The sequence below is a fragment of the Lacerta agilis genome, chromosome 5 (genome assembly GCF_009819535.1).
Source record: "Lacerta agilis isolate rLacAgi1 chromosome 5, rLacAgi1.pri, whole genome shotgun sequence".
Classification (NCBI taxonomy): Eukaryota; Metazoa; Chordata; class Lepidosauria; order Squamata; family Lacertidae; genus Lacerta; species Lacerta agilis.
This window is the reverse complement of record NC_046316.1, coordinates 32,157,418-32,178,952: the sequence shown is the minus strand read 5'-3', so window position 1 is coordinate 32,178,952 and position 21,535 is coordinate 32,157,418. Positions and strand designations below refer to the sequence as shown.

At 39.4% G+C, this 21,535-nt stretch overlaps 1 protein-coding gene across 1 annotated transcript; it reads right to left on the bottom strand.

Annotated features, from left to right (window-relative positions):
• Positions 1-4,289: 4,289 nt before the first annotated feature.
• On the bottom strand, positions 4,290-19,353 carry LOC117046260 (lysosomal acid lipase/cholesteryl ester hydrolase-like). The gene is made up of 8 exons (XM_033148060.1): positions 19,235-19,353; positions 10,832-11,030; positions 9,834-9,943; positions 9,237-9,373; positions 8,769-8,915; positions 6,520-6,591; positions 5,683-5,748; positions 4,290-4,532 (listed from the first exon to the last, which is right to left on the bottom strand). The coding sequence occupies exons 1-8, from the start codon at positions 19,254-19,256 to the stop codon at positions 4,299-4,301; spliced, it is 987 nt and encodes a 328-aa protein (XP_033003951.1). The 5' UTR covers positions 19,257-19,353; the 3' UTR covers positions 4,290-4,298.
• Positions 19,354-21,535: the final 2,182 nt, after the last annotated feature.

Here is a 21,535-nt window from a genome sequence, read left to right as displayed (position 1 = left end):
AGAATTTGCTGTCCTTTTTAAAGCACATTTTTTAAAGGGCAACTCCATGAGGAATTTAAAGGGGGCTGTGACGGCACCGCGTCCCCGATCTCCCCCGGGGGGGGGGTACCGGGGCTGCATAGAGAGCCCACGCTAGAAAGAGAGCCTCTCCCTATTGCGAGTGGTACCGGTGTAGGGCGACATTCAAGATGAGTAGAAGGAGCCATGCGGGGACTCCTTTGCTGATTCCTCAGGAGTAGCCATGCCAGGCTGCTTGAATAGTGGCTGTCTTTCCTCTTCTATCCCATTAAATTTGGATTATAAAACTACAGAAACACAGCGAGGATGACAACCCATTTTAAATGGTAAGTAACAAGCAGCAAAACAAATCTATGTGCTGGCTTTAATTTACTTTGCAAAGTAACATCTTGCCGCGTTGAGTAAAAAGGGGGTAGCAAATGACGCAGGAAGGTTCACTCCAAGAATAACTGGTAAGACAATCTCAACCTCAATTTCCTTTGTGGATTAAAATTATACCGAAAGGTACTTGACTATTAAAATGGATTGTATGCTGATTTAAGAGGATTTTTTTGGGGGGGGGGAGGGAGCTTTGGTTTGCTGAAGAAAGGAGTGGATAGAGAAATGTGAAACAGAAGGACATAAATTAATAATTCAATAAAGGACTGTTTCTACCACAATTATTTTCCATTTATAGTTGTAGCCAATGGACTCTGTTGGATACAATATAAATACTTGAATTTGGTGCAACGAGCCCCCCCCCCCCGGATCCTTTGCTGAATTCCAATGGTTTGAGGATTGGGACCATGGGAAAAGAGCATCTTGGAATGTAAACAGGTATACACTTTAAGAAAATACCATCTTGTGGCAAAATAAGGTCATGACAAGAGAAGATAGGTGTGGAAAGCAATAAAGATATTTTTGAAGGTATACTACCAACTGCTGGAGAAAAAGGGATATGACAGATGGTGAAGGCTTGTGGCAGAAAAGCGTCACTGCCAGATGAAGGTGATTTCAGTGAGATTTTGATGTGAATTCATTTATCTGTAGAACAAAATTCTTTAGCATTGGCTGATTTATTGAAGAACATTAAGGATTGTACCAGTGACATTAAAGATTTGGCTAAAAGGACAACACCATTGGAAGGGTCAGTTAAAAAACTTTCTGAAGGGAGCCAAGATACCCCCCCCCAAAAAAAAAGTGTATAGGGGAAGTTCAAGGTCAGGTGTCAGCTCTGGAAGCTGAGAAATAAACCTTAGAGGACAAGATTGCAGTCTCTGAGATCTATATTATTATTATTATTATTATTATTATTATTATTATTATTTTATTTTTTTGAGATTTAGAGGTATACTGGAGCTTTGGGAGGAAGATTTAAAAAGATTGGCAAAGGAATTGGCATCTTTTTTTACAACTACAACAAGAGATAATGGAGAATTCAATAGACAGAGCTTATATAATTAAATCATCACATTTAAAAGCTAAGAAACTCCCAGTGGACTTTTTGGTGCAATTTTCTTCAAGAGCAATGAGAGATAAAAATTTGCAAACTTGTTTTCAAAACAATCTAAGCATAGAAGATCAAAGGATTATAATTCTTAAGGAAATCCCAAATAAGAGAAAGGAATACAGATTTTTGGTTGAGGCATTAAAGAAACAGAAGATATCATTTAGATGGGAATACCCAGAAGGACTGAGTTCCACTTACAAAGCTGAAAGTCATATATGTACAGATCTGCAAAGAGCACAAGATTTCTGGGAGAGAGAGAAAGTGGAGGTAACAGAAGTATAACAAGAAGACGAGTTGGAGGAAGAACAGTGAGACACAAAGGAACCACACAATTATATGAGAAATGGACTTTATAAGGATTATAAATGAATCTGATTTAGAACAATTATGGGGTTGTGTAGAGTAAGACTAAGCAAGACAAAGAAAGATGGAATAGGATGAGAGTGGTATAAATGAATATTTCAGACAATTCCGGTGAGCTGCTTTAAACAATGGCAAAGAGAGATAGTTACATTTATCTGACGGGGAAAGGCCAAGGATTAAATAAAAAAAATTAATAGATGTAAAAGAATGAGGTGGATTCTCACTGCCAGATCTAAAATTATACTATGAATCAGCATGTATTAGTTGGTTAAAGAAATGGATATTACTAAAGAATACAAGAGTGTTGGATTTAGAAGGATAAGGGAATAGTTTGGGGTGGCATGCTTACCTATGGTATGACAAGGGATTTTCTGAATCATTGCATAAGGAGAAGTTTGTATGGTGTTTTGAGCTATGAAGCTTCTTGACATGTTTTGGGAACAGGGAAGTAAGATGGCCCCTACTGAAGGCTTGGTTGCCAAGGTAGCTGGGGTTAAAGTGAGGTAGTTGAGACCAAATGTATTGGGGCACTCCAAGGAAATTGATACCAGCATATTTACTGTCTGGAAGAATTCGGAGGAGCAAGTGACAGAAGAGGTGGAGCAGGGGCTCGGGGATGCCATGGAGCTCTTCAACCGCCCAGAGACAGAGGAAGCGAAAGAGAGGGCAGAGATTAGCCAGGAGGAGGAAGGGCTCAGGGATGCTGCAGAGCCCTTCAACCGCACAGAGGCTCAGGAAGGGAGTTCAGACTCTGGAAGGGAGGGGGCTTTCAAATCAGCACAGACAAGGTGGGAAATGAAACGTAAGGATCAAAGACATCTCGTGTGATTCCCACACCTACTTTGTTGGTGCGGGAATCGAAGGAAGCCACTCCCCAAATCTGACTCAACGGTTTCGGATGCGTAATCCTGAACTGTAGCTGTTTCTTGTACATATGTAATAAAGACTGTAAATATCAAGCTGACTGAGCCGGACTGTTAATGCGAAGGGGAGACACCCCCTTTACATTTACATACTATGAGCTATAACCTTTCTTGCTGTATGTAGAAGGATGTTTTTAAGTTTTATGGCTCTTTGTGTGCTGTGTTTGAAACTGCTATATAAGCTTTGCTCTAGTGTGACTTGTGGCAGTCTTTTCCAACCAGCACTTCTGCTGGTTAGTGAGGTTGTCCTGTTGCAATAGCTTTAATAAACTGGGTTCCTGCTGGATCTGTTGAGCTTGCTGTTGGTGATAATCATTATTTCCAATTGTTCAAGAGCTTTCGGGTTTTTTAAGGTGAATGCCGTATACAGGAAATAAGAGTGCTGCAGCTGATTCTTCTTCTGAAACATCCCAAGGAACAGATACTTAACACTTTCTATGTTATAACATAGACAGTCCTATGCCTTGGTTTCTGAATCTTAATCAGAGAGGGTCTGCAACCTGTGCTAATTATTGCTAGACTACATTTCCTGTGATCCCTGACGGTTGACCATGCTGGCTGGGGCTGATGTCCAACAAGTGGTGGGAACCAGGTTGCTCATCCCTGGACGTGTCCTGGGCTATGCCTGAAACCAGAACCCAAACATGAACCACTTTCCAGTTGTGAGTGTGACTTGGAAGAGAACACTTCCTGGGCTGCATTTGAGCTGCCCAACAATTGCCTGGTGGATTGGTGAGATTATTATGAGCACAAAGTTGGGAAAAAAGCACCGTACTTCTGGTGCTTCCATGAGTGCAAATCTCAGGAGTTGTCGGAAGAAATGGTGTACATTCTCCTACCTTTGGTATCATGATCTCTTTGTCAGGACAATGATCCACAGCAGGGTTCTTGATCTGGGGTCCATGAATCCCTAGATTTCCATGTGTGAACCAGTCACACAAAAAAATTATTATCCCTCCCTTTATTTCCTTCTTGTGCCTTAGAAAATTGTCTTTGTGAAAAGAATTCTGCAAGGGGGAGACATTTCTTTCATCAGATTCTCAAAATGGCCTATGACCCCCTCCACTGAAAGGTTAAGTACCTCTAATCTACAAGGAACTCCGGCAAATTAGAACAGGTAATATCTATGTTGTGCCTAAAAGATGAGGCATTTGCAGAGAGAAATATGCTTTTGCAATGCATGATCAAAGAATTCTACCATCAATTGTGTCAGTGCAAACAGATTTAATTTGATGGCGAGCAATAAGTAATAGAAACAAAACTCAGTTAACAAATTGATCATATATACATGTTGTACAGACCTATTGCAGCATCTACAGTCACATGGAATTAGGGCTGGCATATTTCCAACAGTGAAAATCCAGACAGAAAGGTTGTTAAGCTTTTTTCCCGCAAATTTGCATAGATAGCTATTTTTAAGGAAAATAACAAAAAATGACACCTCCGACATGGGTTGCCATAAGTCCTAATGGAATATATGCCATATATAGGACTTTTGTAACATTTTATTTGTACTTCAGTATCAGATGAAATATATCAGGGTATAGTTTCTTTGGAGCATCCAGACCCCATAAAAAATCGGCATGCTGCCATTCAGGAATATACTTATGGAAAACCAAATTAGAGATTCGAGGAAGCAACAGCTGAATGTCCTTTCTGTTTGACATAATATCATGTCCACCATACCACACAGCAGTTGGCACAACCATGTCTTCGATTTGATAGAATGGAGGAGTGGTCTGTGGATGAAAATATCAGAATGATTAAAACAGGTTTTACTTACCAACCTTAGACTTTTACCTGTTTTCTAAGCCTTCCGGTGGTTCATATGCAATATCATCAAATTTATGGGGAAATGGTTCCTTGAGTATTAGTTTCAACTTTTCTTCTCCAATGTATTAACAAAACTGTGATGTTTTAATTGTTTACTGTGCATTCTTGACTTATGTGTGACTGGATTGAGCATAGGATATACCAACACTGTGGGATGTACAATGACATTGAGGATCTGTATCAGAGTTAATGTGCATGTCTGCTAAAGTGGGCAATGGTTCGGCTTGGCACATTTAAGCTCTGGACTAAACCGTCCTGCATGCAGGAGTGAGCAGGTTTGGGAAAGCTGCACATATGATTTCAGTTTTGAAGTTCTCAGAATATTTCTTTCCCACTGCCATTGCATGGCGTCACAACAGCCATTCACGTACATATGGACAAACATAAAAACACACATTCTGAGCATGAGCGGCTTAACATTTTTAAAAGCACTTGAAACATGTAACAATCAAGACTAAAAGAAAGAATTGAGTTTTGAGTTTGCTTCGGCTGCTCTAGGGCTAAACATATTTACTTCCTATGCTGGCCGAGGTGCTGGACTCAGGCTGGTTTGAGACTGCTAGCGCTACCTGGTGCTCTTTAGGTGATCATTTGGGCTGTGGAATCCGGGACCTCAGCCATGTGGACCAGGCATGGCTGCACAAGGAACACTTGGAAGCATCAAGGGTTTACCAGGAGAGGGATGGGATCTAGGTTTTCAGTGTTGGTATCCATCTGTCACTGCATTAGCAGAACCAAAGTGACCTCTGTGGGGTGCAGGCCTGGGCAGTGGGTATGGGCGTCCAGGGCTGCCCAGACAACAAGTCCTCCATCTCGGCCACACTGATGTGGTCCAAAGGAAGCAGAGCAATGCATTTGGCAACAGTTTGGCTGAGGAGGTTGCTGGAAGGAGACATACAAGGCCCCACCCAACCATCTCTAGATTTGTGCACAGGGTTTACTCCTTAAACTTTTCTTTTCTTTAACTCTTCAGTGAGAGTTATTCCCAAATAAATATGCAGCTTTAACACATTGAAATCTATGACAAATCCCCATCACCACAACCCTTATAATTACCGTATTGTATATAGCTTTGTTCTTACTGCCATAGTCAAAATATTTCAGTTCTTTTGATTTAAAAACCTATAAAAGAAGGGGGAAAGTACTGAATTTTCATTTTTAATGCTGACATATTTATAACATACACATAGATTTTTAATAAATGGAGATATGAATTGTCAGAACCTTGTCCCCAATCCCTACAAATTTGTGAAAACATTTATTTAAATAGATAAATGTAAACTTTTATTCTTGTTACTATATTGGTTGTATTTCATGGCTATAGATAGACATCCTAGTCTCCTGGGGGAGGAGGAGGAGGAGGAGAAATAATTTGCATATATAATCAACAAAGATCTTGCTATAAATTTTGAGCAATTGAAATATATATAAACTATTTTGTCAGGAATTTCTTTGTATCCTTAAAGAACACAACCAATCAAGGATGTCTACAATAGATTACTAGATGGTTTTCATAAATTTGTGTGTGGTTTCGTAAGAATATATTATTATTTTATCTTGAAACCTTTTCAAATTTATCTGGGTTTTTTTTAAAATACAATCTCCCCCCCCCCAATATTTTGCATATCTTGCAAATTAATAAGTATATATATCATATATTGCATGTAACTGGGCAACTACACCAGCAATAACTCAGAGCAACCAAGCTCCTGTGAGTGGCAGCTTGTCAGATACCATTTATTGCTATATTGCTTTTCATTTTATGTAACTGTCCTGTCACCTTCTGAAAATTAAGAGAAGAAAACCCTTAAATATCCACACACATTAAGCATTCATTTGTACATCAAATGAGCTCTGAATTTTGAAATAAGGAAAATGTGCATTAAATCCCACCTGGGCCAAGTGGATCATGTTTTTTACAGAAGCAAAATCGGGAAGAATTCCAGTATACACATCTACTCGACTCTTGAATGGAGGGAAATAATAAGAATATCTTTTAGAATCGCCTCTGATTATTCTGAGGAAGGAAATGTATGAATTACACTAGCAAAAAATCGCAAGCTTCAGAGCAATACAACATACATACAGTGGTACCTCGGGTTACAGATGCTTCAGGTTACCGGCGCTTCAGCTTACAGACTCCGCTAACCCAGAAATAAAGCTTGAGAAATTCACCGCTAACTATAACATAAGAGAAAATATGCTAAAAATGGCCCACCGTTGGTATCTCACACCTGCCAGATTGTCCAAAATGTATAAAAGCGTAGCAAACGTGTGCTGGAGAAGTGGTAAGAATAATGAGGACATGATTCATATGTGGTGGCGATGTGCAAATATTAAGGTCTTTTGGGGGGAAATATATGAGGAGCTAAAAAAGATGATGGGGATATCCTTTACTAAAAAACCTGAGATATTCCTACTAAGTATGGTGGATAAAGAAATTCCAACCAATTCAAAGGAAGTGTTCTTATATGCAATAGCGGCAGCCCGAATACTGTATTGGTAGCGAAAGGATGGAAAGATCAGGAACTCCCAAAAATTTCAGAATGGCAGACTAAATTACAGAATATGCTGAAATGGCTTGGTTAACTAACAATATTAGAGGAAAGTCAAAGCAAAAATTTGTGGAAAAATGGGGGATATACACGAGATATGTACAAAAATACAATAATAGTTTTGTTTCCATGCCAGCTTTTGAGTGCTAAATGAAGGAAGACGAGTCAGGAAATTTTGGATGTATAAAGTGTTAAAAATGTACTGGAAAATATATAGAGGAAAGTGTATTGTTTGGATCACATTCTGCATCAAGAAATGCAGATGCAAAGGGACTTGACAGGAGGTCAGATTTGTGGAATTATTTTTTATATTTTTTTTCTTCTTCTTTTGTGAACAGGAAGATACGCATGTATTATGCATACTCGTATGCATATATATAGGAGTGTTAAAGAGGGGTTTTGTTAGTTTTTTGTGCTTTTTTCTTTTTCTTTTTTTTCTTTTTTCTTTTTCTTTTTTCTTTTATAGACAAGACAATGTTGTATGTAAAAGCTTATTTTGTAATGTCATACAATACAGTTGGATTAAGATGTTTTTTTCTTTGTTTAACTAAAATAATCAATAAAAATTATTCCAAAAAAAAGAGAAAGGAAAGGGATATTACATAGGAAAACATCCATCTCAGGAAATATGTGGTTCTCAGTTTCATGCTGATTTGCATTTTTTATTTTTATACTATTTTAAGCATCATTCCTTGACAAATAAGCACGGGACACCTTTGCCCAGTATCTTGTCTGTGCATGGGGCTCATGGGAAAAAGCTGTCTCATGAGCCCTTGCAAAGGGGAGGGGAAAAAATCGAAGGCTGCTTCCCCTGGCACTCAGGGCCATTTTGCTTTGAGAGCTTCCCACCCTCCACCTTCGGGTTAGGGCATTCACTGAGCAATTTGGGTCACTGGCTGACTGTGCCAAAAAAGGATCTCTCTCTCTCTCTCTCTCTCTCTCTCTCTCTCTTATTATATTTTTATTTGCATTTTTAATACAAAGACAGAAAAGAAAAGCCTACATCCCCTTTCCTCCACCCGCCCCCAGTTGTACAACTTTCATGTCAATCTTGACATACAGCTAAATACTCAGCAGACCCATTCCATCAATATGGGGCTTGTGGAATGATGAACTGATACAGGGACCAAAATCCATTCCAACCCTTATCCTGTCTGCAGCTGTAAATAATAATAAAAAAAAAATGGCTTGATTTTATCCCATTATCATTGTACAGTCTTGGTTTTTTTACTGCACTCCAAAAAACAAAAACCAGAGGAGGGGGAAAAACCCACACACATATAGTTTATTCATTTTGTAATGTACCAGGGTCTCTTCCACGAAGATTCTTCTCAATCCCTCTCAATTCTAGCTGCAACATGTGCAGACTTGGTCACTCATTTGCACATTTAGGACTACAATCCTGTACATGGCATAACTTGAAGCATGCACTATTGAACTCCATCATATTAGTTACTCAATAGTCATGCTTTGGATTGCATGGTTAATTTATCTTTATCTATTAGAATAAAATATATTGCTGTTGGGGGGACACACTGGAGTATGCTGTTTTGTCAATATATTTAACAAAATAAAGAGTCAACATACCACATTTAAGTTATTTGGATTGCATCCACTGTTCAGGAAAATAATTTGGATACAAATCTGATCTATTACTGGATAACTACAGAGCTTGGCATTCAGTCTTTTCCGTTTGTTACTAAAACCGACAAATTCTTTCGTCCCCCATATCAGCTGTAAAATAAAAACACAGAGAGATCTTGGTGAGTCTCTTTGGGATTAATTTCCTAAGGAAATACCAAGTATTGAAGCAAGACCCAAGGCAGTGATTCAGCAACATACTGGGGGGAACATGGAAATGAGTCTGATTTATATACACTTCTGCTCCCCCACCCCCTGGCAACAGCCACCTAGTACTTGATTGGCTGCTTTGTGCCAGACACCAAGGAACATACATAACATCTTGCATGGCCCTCCCCCTAAAGCTTGAGGAATGAAGTGCCCATATAACTGAACTGATTATACACACTATAAAAACATATGAGAAATACCTACTCTGATTAATCCATCAGGAAGATTGAAAAATATCGCCGCAGGTCCACTGGTGCCCACAAATGTGTAGGTAGGAGCCAAAGCCATGAAGAGCTTGACTTTCTGAGCAACCTGTGGCCTGAGTGAAAAGGCAACTAAACCTGCCAAAGAGAAAGAATTCCAGAATTCAGCAGCTATTCCAGATAATACCAGAGCCTATATGCAAATTGAGTCTTTGGGTCTCTCATACTGGGGAACGGTCTTGTCCCAGAGGAAGAGCACATTCATGTGTGCTCAATCCAGATATCTCAAGGTAGGGCTGAGAAACAGTCCTGTCAGATACCCAGGAAAGATGTTGCCAGTCAGTGTTGACAATCCTGAGCTAGAGGGATCAACTGTTTGACTTGGTACTATGTTCTCTCTCTATGTTCTTATATACTTATCTGCATCCAGCTGGCAAAATGTCTCAAAATCAACACCAAAAAATGCTCTTCAGTCAATGTTTGTTGTTCCTTCAATCTGAATTATTAGATTTGAAATATAGCAGTGTTTTGAATTGTATGTAGGCTTTAAAAAAGGGACACGGGCAGTAAATAGATTCCATTCACTTACATTACTTACCAAGTGTCCCACCCTGAGACTGACCGATATAATACAACCCTTCTTCCTTAGTTTTGTGCAGGATAAAATTTATTGTTGCTGGAATATCATATATAGCAATTTCATGGAAGCTGTAAGACATTACACGAACAAAACGCAGGTGACTTTTTCCACTTTGTCATTGAAGGACATGTTCATCCAGAATTAGATTCAAACCATCTTGTCCCAGTGAGCACCCTGGTTGCCAAATTCTGCAGCAGCTGAAGCTTCCAAACCATATTCAGAGGTAACCCTACATATTATGCACTGATGTAATCCAACCTATAGGTTCCCAGAACGTAGACAAGAGAAGATAAGCTATGCCTGTCCACATAGGGGCACAGCTGGGACACCTAGTGAAAGGCACTCATGGCCACCTGAACTTCAAGCAAGTGCAAAGGATCCAGAAGTACCCCCAAGCTACGTACCCACTCCTTGAGAATGGGGATAACCCCATCAAGAGCAGTCTAGGAAACCACCCACTACCAGTGCCTCCTTGCTGCCAAACACATGTTTTATTAAGGGTTTTAATTATACATATTGTTGTCCACCCACCAGCACCCCTTTGACATCTTTGTATTGCTCCAGACCAGGAGCAATACAAAGGACCAGGCAATCTATGCCGTCATCTACACATTCCCAGCAAATTCCAGATTGGCCTGATTCAGTTCAGGATCTAGACTTGTCTACAACAAATGCACAGTCCTAGTTAGGATCTTTGTCTACATCTCAGAGCCCCACAAATTCAGCCTGCATGAATACAGAGAAAGTCATGAATATTGTCATGTTGATGTTGTCTCTGAAAATAAGAAGAAAAAGAACCACAATCCACCATGTCCCATCTTTGGGAAGTCTTTACAGGACTGAAATACATCTGACACAACGAAAGGAAAACAGATATGTTGGTAGTAGTTGCATTTCAGAGACACTAGTCATTACAATTGTCTCAACCATCCAAGTTACAAGTTGTCCTTTTATACCTGAAATTCCAAAATTCTTCTTGGTCAATTGATAGGGTCTTGTGTCTCCTAGACCAGCTGGTCCCTCTAGTATTTATTAACCAAACATCACAGCCAGCATCTGCTAGAGCAAATCCTAGGCTACTGTTGGGAGGATTTACAATCCAGGTCCTACCTTCACTCAAAATACCATGTACCAGTAAAACAACTGGCCTAGGACCTGAGGAAAAACAAAAAAGGAGATTAGATAATATTGTACTCATTCTACCATTCATGTAAGTTCACCTCATCAATGTTGTGCTTCATGATGATCTCCTCTAGTCCAGGATAGATACAATTATGTATAGGGCAGTGATAATTACTTGTAATTTGGTGATGTGCCATGGCTGCCCCACCTTTTTGCACTATTTAAACATAGTTTGGCTAGCCCTACTTATATGCAAGTGAGGCAGTTGCTTCAGGTAGCAGAGGATCTGGAGCGGGAAGTTTGAAGAGAGAGTTTTATAATTACTATTTGACTTGCCCTGCTGCTCCCAACACTGTTATCCTAAGATGCTGTCCCTTGACTTGCCTGAATGGCTTCTGTACATGGAATGGATTGGAGAGGACTGTTGGCCTTCACATCAAGCAGCAAAATGTCTTGAGTAGGGCCTGACTCAATGGCAGAAATAAATCATTTATTCATGCCACATCGTTGTGATTGGCTCAGAAATAAGGTAGGGAAAAACAAAAAGGTGTTTAACTGAGCTCAGATAGGAGAAATTGGGCAGAAGATTGTATCCCTTTTTTGTAATTAAATCACTATTTATGCACACCAAACTTTTCGGTCACACCTTGTATAAAATATAGGTATGTGAAAGAAGATCACATCAGAACACACAGTCTTCAAGCATGCCAAACTTTAGAGTCCAAAGAGTCTAAAGCATAAAAAACACAAGTAAAAGAATGGACTTGAATATGAATTAGATTTTTTTCAAAATTTTACCCTACCTAAAATGAAGTTAATTCACATTCAGATCACCCAGCAATTATGGCAACTACTGTCAGGTGTAGTACAATGATTTTTGAACTAATTCAGTAAACTTCATTTAACTGAACTAGTTAATTCTGAGCATTTATATGCACACATTTGTTTTCTCTGGGCTATGTGAAATCCTGCCAATACGTTCCCTTTAAAAAAAAAAAACCCTATAAAAACCAATTACATTCCGGACTTCCGGTGGAGCGCCATTCCGCTCAGTCGGGACCTCTCTCAGCTCTGAGGGGGGTCCGGTGTTTTTGGGTCAGGAGCGACCACAACCGCGCTGTGGGCTCCGTTTAAACCTCAGGAAGAGCGTCCTGAGGACTTGGGGTCTAGCGGAAGCCAGAAGTGCTTTCCTTGCTCTTGAGGAAACTTAGTAAAGTTTGCTCAAGCGAGTGGGGCTCTGGCACGGCTCTGAAGACCTATCAATTGCCTGAAAACACAAAGTGGCGGAGGCTGATGGCTAGATGAGCGCTTTGCTTTTCCCTAATTTGGATTACAAAAGAAGGACTCTGTAAGTACTGAGAACGATTGATTTGCAAATTCTATTGAAATTCGGCTTACAGAGAGAGATCAAAAGAGGAAGTCCGTCTCTCTCTGACAGTGGCAAGTTTAAAGTAACACCTAGAAACTGTAGCTGTGAAAGATTTGTTTATTTCAAGTGGAGAGCTGATTTTGTATACCTTAGAAAACCCCTGCTTGAGGGGTAGTCTGAGAGTTTGATTTATTTCTTCTTGTGGATTACAAACTAAAAGGGAAGATACCGTTAATCCCCCTGGCTAAGGAGACTGGGTCAGGTGGGGAATGGTGGCTTCGGGCTGGATTGCGCAGTTAGAAAATTGCTGAGATCTCACCACTTCCTGCTTATTCAAATCCCACGGTGTCCCCGAAGCTTAAAGAATGCTAGACTCAACACTGACACCATTTCAGCAAAGGCTATTGTTGGAATGTCAATTGCTTCAGCAGAGAGTTTCAGATAAATTCACCCAGATTGGAGCTGTTTTAGCGAACTGCTTTTTAAACCCACTCGATGGAAAGGATGGAAAGGAGGCAGATCCAGAGGAATTTTTGGAAGAGGAGGACATAGAAGTTGGAAAACAAGAAAGGCTCCCTTGGTGTGAGAGACTGGGAGCCTATAGTCTGGACACTACACTGAGCTCTGGGGGTGAGAGCCCAAGGGCTCAAGAACAACAACCATGGAAAATGCAATATGTAGCTGAGAGTGGAGGAGAGATACTTTATGATGATGCCAGAGCAACTACCAAGAAAGCTACAATCTGGAGGAGAAGAAGCTACAACGAAGAATACTAAGTATAAAATTGAGCATGAAGGAAATAATGGAAGAAGAAAAAAGAGTTGGAAAGGGTGGATTTTGGGTGGGGGGGACTTGTGGGGGATGGGAAAGGTAATGGGAGGGGTTGCGATGGATAGGAGGGGGTGGGGTAAAGGATGATTATTTAAAGGGGATATTATAAACGCTGACCGCACTCCGAAACCAGAGGGAAAACGGTGTATGAGACTGGAAGAAACATTTAGGTATTTGTTAAGATGTGATTTATTAATATCTGAAATTGGAATCAGAAGGAATATAGGCTACAGTATTAGAAAGTTAAGTTAAGAGAGGATATAAGAAGTTGTGATGTGGAATTTGATGTTTTGTTTGATAAGAATAAGATTTAAGATATGTTGATTATAATTGTAAGATTAAGATTAGGTGTAAGAAAGATTTTAGAAGGTTACAAAGTTACTAAAGAATATTAGAAATGAACGCAGAAGAGAGGACGTGAGGAAGTCCCAAATTTAGGATTATAAAAAGGATAAGAATGGATGAATAAGTGTTTTGTTTGTGTGTATCTTGTTTTGTATTTTTGTAGTGTTTGTATTTGTATTTTGTGTATGCTTATTATTATTAAAATCCAATAAATTCTTATTAAAAACTAAAAAACAAAAACCCAATTACATTCCAAATTACCTGTCTTGCCATAACTGTGCATTCCATAAGGAATTCTGTTTGCTTGCAAGTAGTAGCCATCCTCTGTCAAAATTTCATGCTCTTCACTGGGGTATCCCCAATATTGAATGATTTCATTCTGTAAGAACAAAGAAATTCTCAGCAAATTGAGACCTTTATTCTAAATCTAGAGTTGCTACAGGGGATTTTAGTTACAATGGGGCTGAGGAGAGGAGAAAAAAGTTCTGGATCCTGCCTTCCTCCCCTGTTGGCTCCAATGAACAAAAGCAAACAGGAGGAGCTACCCATACACCATGTATTAAGCATTAAACAGAACATGTCATTTGGCCTTGGAGTCAGCTAAATCCATCCATTACAATCCATTCAAGCCATCTTTGGAGTAACTCAGGCAGGCCTGGAAATCCTTCTGTGAAAAGCAAATGATTTGGAATATCACTTAAAAGAAATCTATACAAATTATTTTGTCCTAGCAATAGCCTGTTATTTTCAAATGCATCTGAACAAGCAACTCACAATAGTCATAAATTCTTGAGGATTCAAGTGTCGTTTCCTTAGGAATTCTTCTGACTCTGTTGTCTGTTGGATTAAGTACACCACTGCCAAAAACAGCCACATCGCTGACCTGTGTAAAACAATATCTGTTGTTTCAAACTCCTTAGCAAAGATGGGAAGTTTTTAAAAATAGTTCTTTTTTAAAAGCGGTGCTTTCCCCCCCAGTCAGAGCACACCAGAGTGTGGTTCTGTCACCTCTCAGGTAACAGTAAGAGCTCCATTTTCTATGCCAGCTGAAACACAAACTGGCTGCGCACTGTCTCTCCAGAGTGGTACATGCTCTGCTTATCTCCCGCTTGGATTGCTGCTATGAGTCTATTTGGGGCTACCTTTGAAGATGATTCAGAAACCATAACGAATGCAGAATCCAGCAGCCAGACTGGTGCCATACAAAAGCCACTGGGGCCAAAAATAACCGGTCCTACAGGATCTACCCTGACTCCCAGTACATTTCTGACTACAATTCAGTGTTGGTGCTGATCTTTAAAGCCCTAAACAGATCCAGCCATTGCTGGGAGAAGTGTACATAGTTACAAAGAACCAGGTATAGGGCTTTCTTGGTAGTGGCACCCACCCTGTAGAAAACCCTCCCATCATATGTCAAACAGATAAACAACTATTTGACTTTTAGATGACATCTGAAGGCTTCCCTTATTAGGGAAGTTTTTACTGGTTTATGTTTTATTGTGTTTTTAATATTTTGTTGGAGGCCCCCAGAGTGCCTGAGGCAACCCAGTTATATGGGTGGCATATAAATGATTAATTTATTACTATTTTATTTTATTTTATTTTATTTTATTTTATTTAGAGCTGGGCTGGAAGGAACAAGGACTGAAAAGGTGTGGCAAGAGCAGAGTTAGAAACAGCAGAAGCTGGAAGGTTGGTCATGTATTTTTAAAAACGAAATTAAACATGTCATAAGTTTGTAACTGTTTCCAGCTTTCTTCACGATTAGGAGGAACAGCACTTATGCAACCCACCGCACAGTGAACCCCCCACAAACCTGAGCTCACTCAGAGCCTCTGTCATGAGCAAACTGTCCAACATTGAAACATACACACATACCTGTCAATGCTGAGCTCTTTCCCACACCCACTGCCCCACAATGAAGCCATTCCGTTGGTGAGAAACTATAAGCCAGAATTTCAAAACATAAGATATTTTTGTTGGTTATACCTGCTTTTAAATTTGCTTTTTAAAATTTGTTTTATGGATGTTTTTAAATGTTTTTAATGTTTTAAACATTTTTTAAAAAAATCTTATTTTTCTTTTCCAGCAGACTTTGTGCAAGTAGCCTTAATTTCTACTGGGTTGTAGGTTGTACTTTATGATAGTAATGTCAAACTTTGTTAAATGCAAGCTATTAAAATGTAAGACCAAGGTATGTCACAAGAAAATAAATGAAAAAGGTACGGGGGAAAAAAGACTTTTGCTTACCTGTTCCTGTTCGTCAATAGCAACCACATCTCCTAGGTTGTAATAAACTGCAGAGAATAAGATCACTTTCATCAGCTACTATATAATTATGCAAAACGTGTCTTTCTGGGTGCATTGTTAATTATGGAACAGGAAGCAAGCAAAATGGTTATGACAAAAGAATCGTCACATGCTATCATATGCCTAGTGGCAAGGGAAGTCTGTACAAAGCATTGAAATGTAGATTACACTTCCTTGCATATTAAAAAAAAAATAACCCACCTGGAGATTTATGTTTATATTAAGTGGTATATAAATTCAACCAATCAATTTTATTACAGCAAGAGCCAGCAATACAAAACAACATAAGTTAAAAAACAACAACAGCAACACCCCCACAAGAAATCAAAATCCCAAGAGCCAGGACAAAAGATCAATGGCGCAAAAAAAGTTTATAATGTATTTTTCATTAAAAGAGATTTACGTTTTTTAATAGCTAAGGTGCAAAAATTGGCCACAGCGTAAGATACTGAGCTCATAGAGTCTTCCAAAAGGAATTTGCGTAAAATTTCGGGGCTGAATTCCAAATAATATTGCAAAGGTATGAATTTTGATAAAAGGGGTAATATGAGTCGAGACTGTTCTTCATTGTAAAGTTAACAAAATAGGAGAATGTGAGTAACAGATTCCACCTTATTGGTCATGCATGGACATAAGCGCTCTTGAATTGGAACCCGCAGGAATTTACCGTATAGTACAGCTGTAGGTAGTGCCTCAAATTGGGCTCTGGAGAATGCCCATCTATAAGATTCATAAGTCATATTAGATAAATAAGGGGCAGCTGAAAAGCTGGGCCAAGATTTTAGACACCTGTAGTTCTCAGGGATTAACGCATCTTCTTTTTGCAATTCAGTGTCAAGGAGCCTCTGAGTGATCGTTGTTTTTGCCTTATTCAGGGTGCCATTAAAGAGATCTTCGGGGTTTAGACCAATTTGTTTGATCTTGTTAGCAATTTGCGAAAGCCAAGGTGGATAAGGGGCTGCAGCCAGGAAATGAGACAGCATTCCCTTTGGGTTATAATGAATTTTCAACCAGAGGGATATTGCCTGTTCCCAGACTTTTAGTTCAACTCTGGGAAGGCCTGCCTCTTGTCTTAATATTACATTAGAAGTACTCTTAGGAGTGCCAAATAAGGCTCTAAGAAATTTTGATTGAACTGTTTCGAGAATCTTAAGATTGGCAGATAGACAGCATCAGCCTGATTGGCAGATAGACTGCATCAGCCTGATTACTCATGAGCAGCCACTGAACACACTTACACATATGTAATAAAGACTGTAAATATCAAGCTGACTAAGTCGGGCTGTTAATGCGAAGGGGAGACACCCCCTTTACATTTACATACTATGAGCTGTATGTAGAAGGATGTTTTTAAGTTTTATGGCTCTTTGTGTGCTGTGTTTGAAACTGCTATATAAGCTTTGCTCTAGTGTGACTTGTGGCAGTCTTTTCCAACCAGCACTTCTGCTGGTTAGTGAGGTTGTCCTGTTGCAATAGCTTTAATAAACTGGGTTCCTGCTGGATCTGTTGAGCTTGCTGTTGGTGATAATCATTATTTCCAACTGTTCCAATTGTTCAAGAGCTTTCGGGGGTTTTAAGGTAAATGGCGTATATAGGTAATAAGAGTGAAACATCTTCTGAAACATCCCAGGGAACAGATACTTAACACTTTCTATGTTATAACATAGACAGTCCTATGCCTTGGTTTCTGAATCTTAATCAGAGGTGGTCTGCAACCTGTGCTAATTATTGCTAGACTACATTTCCTGTGATCCCTGACGGTTGACCATGCTGGCTGGGGCTGATGTCCAACAAGTGGTGGGAACCAGGTTGCTCATCCCTGGACGTGTCCTGGGCTATGCCTGAAACCAGAACCCCAACGTGAACCACTTTCCAATTGTGACTGTGACTTGGAAGAGAACACTTCCTGGGCTACATTTGAGCTGCCCAACAATTGCCTGGTGGATTGGTGAGATTATTATGAGCACAAAGTTGGAAAAAAAGCACCGTACTTCTGGTGCTTCCATGGGTGCAAAGCTCAGGAGTTGTCGGAAGAAATGGTGTACATTCTCCTACGTTTGGTATCATGATTTCTTTGTCAGGACAATGATCCACAGCAGGGTTATTGATCTGGGGTCCATGGATCCCTAGGCTTCCATGTGTGAACCAGGCACAAAAAATTATTCTCCCTCCCTTTATTTCCTTCTTGTGCCTTAGAAAATTGTCTTTGTGAAGAGAATTCTGCAAGGGGGAGACATTTCTTCCATCAGATTCTCAAAAGGGCCTATGACCCCCTCCACTGAAAGGTTAAGTACCTCTAATCTACAAGAAACTCCGTCAAATTAGAACAGGTAATATCTATGTTGTGCCTAAAAGATGAGGCATTTGAAGAGAGAAATATGCTTTTGCAATGCACGATCAAGAAATTCTACCATCAATTGTGTCAGTGCAAATAGATTTAATTTGATGGCAAGCAATAAGTAATAGAAACAAAACTCAGTTAACCAATTGATCATATATACATGTTGTACAGACCTATTGCAGCATCTACAGTCACATGGAATTAGGGCTGGCATATTTCCAACAGTGAAAATCCAGGCAGAAAAGTTGTTGAGCTTTTTTCCGCAAATTCGCATAGATAGCTATTTTGAAGGAAAATCACCAAAAATGACACCTCCGACATGGGTTGCCATAAGTCCTAATGGAATATATGCCGTATATATGACCTTTGTAACATTTTATTTGTACTTCAGTATCAGATGAAATATATCAGGGTATAGTTTCTTTGGAGCATCCAGACCCCATAAAAAATCAGCATGCTGCCATTCAGGAATAAACTTATGGAAAAACAAAAAAGGACATTAGATAATATTTTACTCAATCCACCATTTATATTATATCTCTTTTCTGCAATTAAATCACCATTTATCCACACACACGAAAGCTTAACCCAAGCACTTTATTCTTACACAACATCACACAGAGACATAGACACTAGAGCTTGGAAAGTCTTTTTAGAAAATAAACTAATTCTAGTTCAAGTACAACACGACCAGAAAACAACTTGTTCCAGCTCACATTTCTCCAATTGCAAAATGAAGTAGTTCAGTTCATGTTTGGTTCAGAGTTCAATTCAAATTATCCTTCACAATTTTTCTTAGCTTTCAAAATATTACAAGCTGCTGTGCTGACATTTAAAATATAGGTAAGAAGACTAAGATCACATCAAAACATATACAGTGTGATGTGACTTATGGTCTTCAACCATTCCGAACCCAGAAACTATGTTAATACTGAACATTTATATGCACACATTTGTTCTCTCTGAGCTATGTGGAATCCTGCCAGTACTTTTCCTTTAAAAAAACAAAACCCTATAAAACTCAGTTACATTCCAAATTACCTGTCTTCCCAGAACTGTGCATTCCATAAGGAATTCTGTTTGCTTGCAAGTAGTAGCCATCCTCTGTCAAAATTTCATGCTCTTCACTGGGGTATCCCCAGTATTGGATTATTTCATTCTGCAAGAATAAAGAAATGCTCAGCAAATTGAGACCTTTATTCTAAATCTTGATGTGTGGCAGGGGATTTTAGTTACAATGGTGCTGAGGAGAAGAGAAAAAAGTCCTGGATCCTGCCTTCCTCCCCTTCTGACTGTAATGAACAAAAGCAAACAGGAGGAGCTATTTACACACCATGTATTAAACATTAAAAAGAACATGTGATTTGGTCTTGGGGTCAGCTAAATCCATCCATTGTAATCCATCAAGCCCTCTTTGGGGTAACTCAGGCAGGCCTGGAAATCCTTCTGTGAAAAGCAAATGCTTTGGAATATCAGTTAAAAGAAATTTGTATAAATTATTTTGTCCTAGCAATAGCCTGTTGTTTCCAAATGCATCTGAACAAGCAACTTACAACAGTCATAAATTCTTGGGGATTCAAGTGCTGTTTCCTTAGGAATTCTTCTGACTCTGTTGTCTGTTGGAATAAGCACACCACTGCCCAAAACAGCCACATCGCTGACCTGTGCAAAACAATATCTGTTGTTTCAAACTCCTTAGCAAAGATGGGAAGTCTTTTTAAAAAAATTGTTCTAGATTTGCTAAGGGCAAGGAGTGCAATTTTAGTTCCAGTGGTGCTGTGCAGGGAAGAAATAATGTATCTATCTTCTGAAAATATTAGTCACTGAGATGGATGGTTTGTGGGAAAATACTGAAAAAAGATCTGCCCCATGAGGAAAAGTCATGCCTATCTTGGAAAAAAGGCTAAGCAGGCTCAATTCTGCCCCACAATGAAACCATTACGCTGGTGGGAAAGAACAAGCAAGTATTCCAAAATATAAGACATTTTTGTTTGTTATACCTGTTTTTAAATTTGATTTAAAAATATTTTTTGCTTTTTAGATATTTTTAGCAGTTTTGAATGTTTTAAACATTTTTTAAAATTGTATTTTCCTTATGGAGGAAGGGCAGGCTACAAATGCAATGAAGAAAGTAATGTATAAATGATTCTGTACACATTTATGCAGTTTGTGATTCCCCCATGGCTGCATCAGTTCCGTGCCAGCAGACTTTGTGCAAGTAGCCTTAATTTCTACTGGATTACTAGGTTGTACTTTATGATAGTAATGTCAAACTTTGTTAAATGCAAACTATTAAAATGTAAAAAAGATACAGGGAAGAAAAGATTTTTGCTTACCTGTTCCTGTTCGTCAATAGCAACCACATCTCTAATACACACTGAAGAAGACCTAGGTTGTAATAAACTGCAGAAAATATGATCACTTTCATCAACTACTATATAATTATGCAACACGTGTCTTTCTGGGTGCATTGTTAATTATGGAACAGATGCAGAGTAAGCAAAATGGTTATGACAAAAGGACCATCATATGCCTAGTGGCAAGGCAAGTCTCTACAAAGCATTGAAATGTAGATTACACTTCCTTGCATATTTAAAAAAATATAACCCACCTAGAGATTTATGTTTATACTAAGTGGTATATAAATTGTATGTCTACATTTTTTTTCGTCCTTTGTGTGTCATCGTCATTATTTTGTATCCACTTAAGTTTTACCTGAGCCTCGAGTGATAGCAAAGGATCCAGGAGTACCCCCAAGCCACAAACCTGCTTCTTCAGAGGAAGTGTAACCCCATCAGGAGCAGGCAATCTCCCACCCATCTCCTCACACCCACTAACAGTGTCTCGGTCTTAACTGGATTGAGTTTCAGTTTGTTGGCTCTCATTCAGTCCATTACTGAGGCAAGACACTGGTACAGCACTTCCACTGCCTCACCTGCAGATGTAAAGAGGAAATAGAGCTGAGTGTCATCAACATACTGCTGATAACATACTTCAAACCTCCAGATAACCCCACCCAGCGGTTTCATGTAGATGTTACACAATGTGGGGGGTAGGATTGAGCCCTGCAGGACCCCACATTGAAGGTTCCACGGGGCTGAAAAGCATTCCCCCAGCAACATCCTCTTAGAACGACCATCCAAGAAGGACTGGAACCACCACAAAGCAGTGCCACCCAGCCTTAGTTTGGTGATTGATGTTGGTTGATGGTAGCGAAAGTTGCTGAGCGGTTGAGAAGAATTAACAGGGACAGGTGTCCCTTGTCTCTCTCTCAACAGAGGTCATCATACAGGGCAACCAAAGCAGTATCTGTGCCAAACCCAGGCCCAAACCCTGTTTGAA